Source organism: Pinus tabuliformis, chromosome 8, assembly GCF_031772625.1.
Source record: "Pinus tabuliformis cultivar Carrire ecotype Pingquan chromosome 8, CPIR1, whole genome shotgun sequence".
Lineage (NCBI taxonomy): Eukaryota > Viridiplantae > Streptophyta > Pinopsida > Pinales > Pinaceae > Pinus > Pinus tabuliformis.
Genome location: NC_142294.1, coordinates 1722084937 through 1722093171, shown reverse-complemented (window position 1 = coordinate 1722093171; position 8235 = coordinate 1722084937). Strand labels below are relative to the sequence as shown.

The 8235-nt window shown below is 38.7% G+C and overlaps 1 protein-coding gene across 1 annotated transcript; it reads left to right on the top strand.

The window, feature by feature from the left end:
* Positions 1-1348: 1348 nt before the first annotated feature.
* Positions 1349-3213, top strand: LOC149242946 (disease resistance protein RPV1-like). Its single transcript, XM_089371072.1, has 2 exons — positions 1349-1815; positions 2202-3213. Exons 1-2 carry the CDS (start codon positions 1349-1351, stop codon positions 3211-3213), a joined length of 1479 nt encoding a protein of 492 aa, XP_089227198.1.
* Positions 3214-8235: the final 5022 nt, after the last annotated feature.

Below are 8235 nucleotides of genomic sequence, written 5' to 3'. Positions count from 1 at the left end.
CCAAACAGTTTACAATGCACTAAGAATCCCAAAGTGAAACATTGTATGCCAATTTAAGATTTCAATATCAAGCCTAAGAAATAGCCAATATAAATGTCTTGTAGATACAAGTTTGACAGCAAATGAAACTAGCACAGGAATATATTTTTACCTCTATCAACCAATCAATCAAGATTGCCCTCATTTTCTCATTGATTTCAACTGCCTTGTCATATAATCTGGAGGTATGCAGCTAATGGTTTGGACATAACATTCCCAAAAAAACTGCGATAATTGATAAGAGACACACGTCAATCTTCCTGTAGAAGTTGTATATATCTTCAACCTATTCAACAACTTACAATTGATTTTCAGGGTCTCCATCATCCATGATAGGAAGAGCATTGTGGCAGTCGCTGCGTGCATCCTGAAATTACGCTTATCAAGATTATTGAACTTTTTTTATCCTACTTACATCATAAATATACACAAAGATATCTGAAGTTTATAACACTTGCTAGTAATTTGGTGTGGACGTGGTTACTTAAAATAAGCAAGAATATCTACAAAGTAGCCCTTGTTCAAATACGATAGTTAGTTCATACATTTCAAAATTCAATAATTGAACTAAGTCGTAGGGAAATGCTAGCTATGCGACCTTGTTTTATAAATAAAAAACAATTCCATTACCTTTTTAAACCCAACATGTTTAAATTCCCTACGAAACGTTGGGGAAATTTCAATTTTGACGATGCATAGAAAATTCCATTACCTTTTTAAACCCAACATGTTTAAATTCCTTACGAAACGTTGGGGAAATTTCAATTTTGACGATGCATAGAATAAACGCGGAAAATCAAGTTGTAAAAAAGTAAAATCACTTCAGGCTAGCATGGAATCTTCCCTCTTCACGTGCTGGTGGGCCTTGTAAGTTCCTAGGTAGAACGAGTGAGGAATATCAAGTTGTAAAAGGAAATCATGAATGCGTTTTAGCGTTGAGTCTTCCCTCTTCACGTGTTGGTCAGCCATCAAGTAAAAGTAGTGGACCATATTTGTGGACGTCATACGGCTTCGCGCGTTGGTGGCCAAGAAATTCAAAAAATGTCAAAACGCGTGGAGAAATATCTCATAAAGTGGCACAACGCGCCGACAATATTATACCGAACAACCAAATATTACATGACATAAATGGCATCTCCCATCTGCACTGCACCTTTAAATAGGCGTCTTGGTCACACGTCTATGCTATCCAAAGCATCATTACTCAAGAGTCAACGTGTCCACTGCATTTTTAAATTTTGAATTCCATCGAAGCTTTGCATCTTATTATACAGTTTATCAGTTCATACATTTCCAGATTTCAGTATCAATGGAAAATCTAACTATACCCGCTCAAGGTTTTGCTGCTTCCTCTTCCATGGCCTCCTCTTCTGCCTCGACTTCTTGTACTCCTTGGGATCTCTTTATTAATCACCACAATCTCGATGGTAAATTGGTTGCCAGATATCTGTACCGACGCCTTACTTCGAATGGATTAATGAGAGTCTTTTTTGACAAGGAAGAGATGAAGAAGGGACAAAACATTTCTCGCCAGATAAGAGAGGCTATCTGTGGTGCATTTGTTCACATTGAAATCTTTTCACCAAGGTATGCCGAATCTTGGTGGTGCTTGGATGAAGTTGTGCTCATGGTAGATTCAGGGAAAGCCATTCTTCCAGTTTTTTACAAGGTTCAACCTTCGGTGGTCCGTTATAATGTCAAAGACCGAGCATATGTTGATGCCCTGCGAGACCTTGCAAAGAAAACTACACTGGCTGATAACACAGACTATCTGTGGTTTGTATGTTAACATTGTAATATTTTCACCAAAGTATGCTGAATCTTGGTGGTGTCGGGGAAAGAAATTCTTCTAGTTTTTTACAAGGTTAAACCTTAGGTGGTCCATTATAATGTCAAAGACAGAGCATATGCCGATGCCCTGCAAGACCTTGTAAGGAAAACTACACCTGATCCTAAAACTGGTGAAGAGAAGCCACGCTGCAGCTTTGACAATATTTAGAAATGGAGAGGCGCACTTTCTAGAGTTGTCGATTTAAGCGGTTGTGAGATTAGGTGAGCTGCAGCTCCTCCTGTCCCTTAACATCCATCTTAGTTTTGATTTGTCGGATTCCATTAGTTTACATTCGTAAGAATTTCTCACTTGTTTTGTTTACTCAATTTAGGAACGAGAACGATGAATTTGAGAAACTGGACAATGTAGTGAAAGAAGTTCTGAAAATGATTCCAAGGCCATTGGTGCATGTGGAAAAGCATCCAACTGGGTTGGATCTCAAAGTTTCTGAATATGAAAATTTTGAAAAGAGGGCCCTATCCAATCAAGAGCGCTGCAAGGTTGTGGGCATTGTGGGTGTGGGTGGCATTGGGAAAACCACCCTAGCCAAGGAATTGTTCAACCGTACAAGATCCGATTACACTAAATCCTTGTTTTTATTTGATGTGAGACAAAATCCTATAGCTCTTTTGCAGACGAATCTCTTAGAAGCCTTCATAGGTGAAAAAAATTGCAAAATTGAGAATCCTGCTGAAGGGTTAGGGATACTTTTGAAGTATCTCTCGTCTTTTCATGGTCTTATATTTCTAGATGATATAGATCATGCATCTCAATTGGATACAATTTTGCCAATTAGGGATATCCTTGGCCCTGAGAGAATGATTTTAGTTACCTCCAGGGACAAACACATCCTCAGAAGTTCAGGGGTGTTAGAGTCCTCAATTTATTATCTGAAGGGATTGAGTGAATCACATTCCAAAGAGATCTTCTGTTGCTATGCCTTGAATCAGCGATTTCCATCACCACAATTTGAAGATATGGTAAAACAATTTGTAAAATCTTGCGATGGATTGCCATTGTCGCTCAAAGTATTCAAGGCACTTGTTTGTAGATGGAATGAATCTTACTGGCAAGAGACAGTGGATGAAGTTGAAAAGCTACTGCCTGGAAGTGAGATACAAGAGAGTCTTGAAATAAGTTACGACAAGCTCAGTTCAGATGATCAACATATATTTTTAGACATTGCTTTCTTTTTCATTGGGGAAAAAATAGATCTTGCCATCAGAATATGGGGTTTCCGTGGGATTGAAAATTTACAGGACAAGTGTCTGTTTGAAATGGACGCGAAAAATTGCATAAGAATGCATGATCACTTTCGTGACCTGGCAAGAAATATTGCGTAGGGATTAGGGATCTGTCGTCTTTGGTAGCAATCAATGAAGGACATAGATGATTTGTTGGAGAAATCGTCAGCTGTAAGTTATTCCATCATTCAAACCCTTGGATTCAAATTAAATTTCAATTTTAAAGTTTCTGTATTCATTAGAAATATATTTGCTTTTTCGAAATAAAGATCTACAATTGTGATATTGTATACTTTTCATATCTGAAAAGATAATGACTGAAGTTTGCAGGATAAGGATGCTTGGTTGTGTTGGAAATAATAATCCCAATCACCGCAATAAACAGTGGGACAACAGCCATACATGTGAGACACTTTTGCAGCCATACATGTCAGACACTTTTGCAGGTTGCGTCTCTGCTTGAAGACATTTTTTCAGGTTACGTCTCAGCGTGAAGATAGAAGGATCGATGCCAGACGCAAACCATTCAGAAACTCAGAAAGGAATTTAAAGAATTTATGTACTTAGGTAAACTGATATGGGCAAGCATTAATTCAACAACCTTGCTCACACTCCAGAAACACCTGCACGACTTTGATCACACTCAACAACAACATCAAAATTAATTTCGCTCTGTCATGAATTAAATGTAAAATTGTCTGTTGAGTTAAATATGAATGTAAAATCCATTTTGATGGTAAGGGTAGAAGAGTAAGACTGGGTAGAGAGGTTAGAGAGTAAGAAGAAGAAAAAGAGCACAAGTCTCTGTGGAGAAAATTGTGGAGCAATTTTTGGTGGGCGTGTAAAACAACAGTTACTGTGTTTTACTGTGTAGTGTTGCGCGTAAGTTTAAATCTCTGTAAAATTTTATTTTACTTTGTAAATGAGCCGCAGTCTCATGTAGATGTATTTTTCATGTTCAAGAAATGAATATTAAGTTTTAGTGTGTTGCTCCAAACCTATCGTGTTATATTTCTTGTGAGTATTCATTAAGTCTCTGGAATAGTTCCGAGGTGTGCGAATTCCAAGTCTAAGAAATTATCCTCGCGGTTCGTGAAGGTAGCTCCGCGAAATCTGCTTTGCGCTTCGCGAACCTAGTTTCGTGAAAGTCATAAATCTCTGCCTCTCCCCTCTGCGAAAACGAAAATTAAATTCGCGAAATATTTTCAACATGGTATCGGAGTAGGTTAAACTCTGTTAGTGTAAAAACAAGTATTTTTACTAACAGTGAAAATTGTTTTTGAGCGCGCATTGTTGTTTAGCATATTTACCAACAGGTAGGAAGTTTGTTTTTACACTCAGAAATGGAAACATCAAGCACAAGCTTGACTAATCCTCAAATACCTCAGTTTAATGGCAAAAATTATGATTATTGGGCTATTACAACGAAGGCCATGTTTTCTTCTCAAGATATTTGGGATTTGGTGGAGAATGGTTTTCAAGAACTAGCAGATGCAGCAGCACACAATGCCTTATCTCAATAAGAAAGAGATGTGTTAAGAGACAACAAGAAGAAGGATTCAAAAGCCCTGTTTTATATCTTTCAAGCAGTTCATGAAAGTATTTTCCCAAGGGTTGCAGCAGTAACGAAGTCTAAGCAAGCATGGGACATCCCCCAGACAGCCTACCAAGGCATGGAAAAAGTTAAGACAAAAAAGATGCAAATGTTGAGGAGAGATTTTGAAACACTTTGTATGAAAGAGTCTGATAATATAGACTTGTTCTTTACACAGGTAAGTGGGTTGGTTACTCAAATTAGGTCTCATGGTGAGACACTTGAGGAAAGAAGAATAGTTGAGAAAATTTTGAGAACTCTGCCAACAAGGTTTGCGGCCATTGCTGTGTCCATAGAAGAGACAAAGGATCTCTCACGGTTTTCAGTGGATGAGCTTAATGCATCATTGATTTCTCATGAACATAGACTAAACAGAGCAGCAAGCTCCTCATTGGAGCATGCCTTCAAGAGACAAGTATCATTTGGTCAAGGTCGAGGCAGAGGAAGATCATATGCTAGAGGAAGAGGAAGAAGCCCATACAGAGGTGGAAGAAGCAGCCCTTCAAGCTCAAATGGAAGAGGCAGCAATCAAAATCCAAGTCAAGGCCCAAGCCAAAATCAAGCACAAGGTCAGAGGTATGATAAATCTCAAGTTCAATGTCATTACTGTAAGAAGTATGGTCATTATGCAAATGAATGTAGAAATATGATATTAATAACAAACCAAGTGTAAATTTCACAAGAGAAAATCAGAACCATGATAGCATGTTTTTATCTTGTAATGTAGCATAAGAAAAACAGAGTGATATATGGTATCTAGATTCAGGGTGTAGCAACCACATGTCAGGAAACATAGAAATGTTTTATGATCTAGATGAAAGTGTGAAATCTGAAGTGACATTAGGGGCTGATAGCAAATTTTTGTCACGGGTAAAGGAAGAGTTAACATCCTAACAAAGAAGGGGGAGAAGAAATACATATCTGATGTTTAGTTTGTCCCCGGTCTGAAACATAATCTCATGAGCATTGGACAGCTCATGCAAAAAGGCTACAATGTCTTCTTCAAAAATGATGTGTGCACAATTTTGGATAGGCCTCCAAGCAGACAATTGATTGCAAAGGTTCAGATGACAGACAATAGAATGTGTAGAAAGAAGGTGCACAAGCACAACTCTCTATGAACTCACAAGAAAATGGAAGAAAAGGGGTAGCTGTCACACAAGTAAACTTTCAAGCAGAGGTAGAAGATGAAAACTGGTTATGGCACTTGAGATTTGGACATCTCAACTTTGGAGGTTTGAATTTGCTGCATAGGAAAGGCATGGTGAAGGGTTTACCACTCAAAGAAAAACCAGACAACATATGTGAAGGATGTATCTTGGGCAAGTTACATAGAGAGACATTTCTAGCAGGAAAGTTAGTGAGGGCAAAGGCACCTTTCGAGATTGTCCACTTAGACCAATGTGGACCAATGCAGATACCATCAATTGGTGGCAGCCACTATGTATTGACATTCATTGATGACTACACAAGGAAGACATAGGTCTTTCTCCTAAACAGAAAAGTGAAGTGTTTGAGCGCTTTCGCCAATACAAGTCTCTTGTTCAAAAGCAAAGTGGACCTTACATCAAAGCCCTTAGGATAGACATAGGTGGAGAATACATCTCAAACAACTTCCTTCAATTTTGCAATGAGCATGGAATTCACAAGCGGTTTACAACAAGATATGCACCGCAGCAAAATGGTGTGGCAGAAAGGAAGAATAGGACCATTATGGAGATGGAAAGGAGTATGTTAAAGGCAAAGCATTTTCCAAATGACTATTGGGCTGAAGCTGTCGCTTGTGCAACATATATCTTGAATAGATGTCCAACCAAAAGTGTCCAGAACATTGTTCCTGAAGAGGCATGGAGTGGAAGAAAACAAAATGTCACTCACATGAAAGTTTTTGGATGTGTGGCTTATGCACATGTCTCGGCTGAGTTGAGAAAAAATTTGGACAGCAAGGGGGAGAAATGCATATTTGTTGGATACAGTGATGAATCCAAGGCATACAAACTCTACAACCCATTAACCAAGAAGCTCATAATCAGCAAAGATGTGCAGTTCATAGAAGAGAAAGCATGGGATGGAAGTTTAGAAAAGACAGTCAATTTCAAAGCATGCATACCAAATGAAGACAGAGAGGAATTAACAGCAGCGAGTAATTCGTCAACAATGACTCCCTCTACTCCTATTCAAGCGCAACAAAGTAGGCAACAAGAAATTCCATCAACAAATAATAGAATAGTTTCACGAAACCAAGCAAGTGCTTCTCCAAGCACACCGCGAAGCGCGACACCAAGTGACATATAAAGCCCATCTTCAGCAAGCACAAGAAGGCCAAAATTCAGAAATTTAAATGAAATTTATGAGAAAGATGAAGTTGATAGTAGCACAGGTCTGAATTCCTTATTTGCATTACTTTGTCATGTAGATGACCCAATCCACTTTGAAGATGCAGTCAAAGAATAAAAATGGTTTGCGACAATGGAGGAAGAAATAGAAGCAATAGAAAAGAATGCGACATGGGAGTTAGTGAGCCTTCCGAAAGGAAAACACGTTATTGGAGTGAAATGGGTCTATCAGACCAAAAGTAACATTGAGGGAAAGATTGAAAGGCACAAAGCAAGGCTAGTTGTCAAAGGATACAAGCATTAGTGTGGAAGAGATTACGCAGAGACGTTCGAGCCAGTTGCGTGGATTAAGACAGTGCGCGCAGTTGTGATGATTGTTGTGCATCATAAATGGATAGTGTATCAGATGGATGTAAAGTCAGCATTCTTGAATGGAGTGCTGAAAGTGGAAGTGTATGTCTTGCAAACACCTGGTTATGAGATTGAAGGACAAGAAGACAAAGTATATCGGTTAAAGAAAGCTCTTTATGGGTTGAAGCAAGCACCGCGCGCATGGTACAACAAGATATATGCTTACTTGTTGGACAATGGTTTCGACAAGTGTGATAGTGAGCCTACTTTCTACATCAAAGAGAGCGAAGGTAAGATTCTCATGGTCATCTTATATGTAGATGATTTGATTTTTACAGGCAATGATGATTTTCTCATTGCTGATTTCAAACAAGTCATGAAGAGTGAGTTTGAAATGACTGACTTGGGATTGTTAAGATATTTTTTGGGCATAGAAGTGAAGCAAACAAAAAATGGCATTTTTATCTCTCAAGCAAAGTATGTGGCAGAAATTTTGCAGAGGTTTAAAATGCAAAACAACAAGTCCGCACCAACTCCAACTGTCATAGGGTTGAAGTTGAGCAAAGAAGATTGCAGCAGTAATGTCAATCCAACATTATACAAAAGCATGATAGGCAGCCTGATGTATTTGACCGCCACTAGGCCAGATATAATGTATGCAGTAAGTTTGGTGTCAAGGTTCATGGAGACACCCAAGGAGACACATTGGCAAGCAGCGAAAAGGATTCTGAGGTATGTCAATGGGACAAAACAGTATGGCGTTTTGTACATAGCAACCAGTGATTTCAGGCTGGTTGGTTACACTGATAGTGATTGGGCAGGTAGTGTTGATGATAGAAA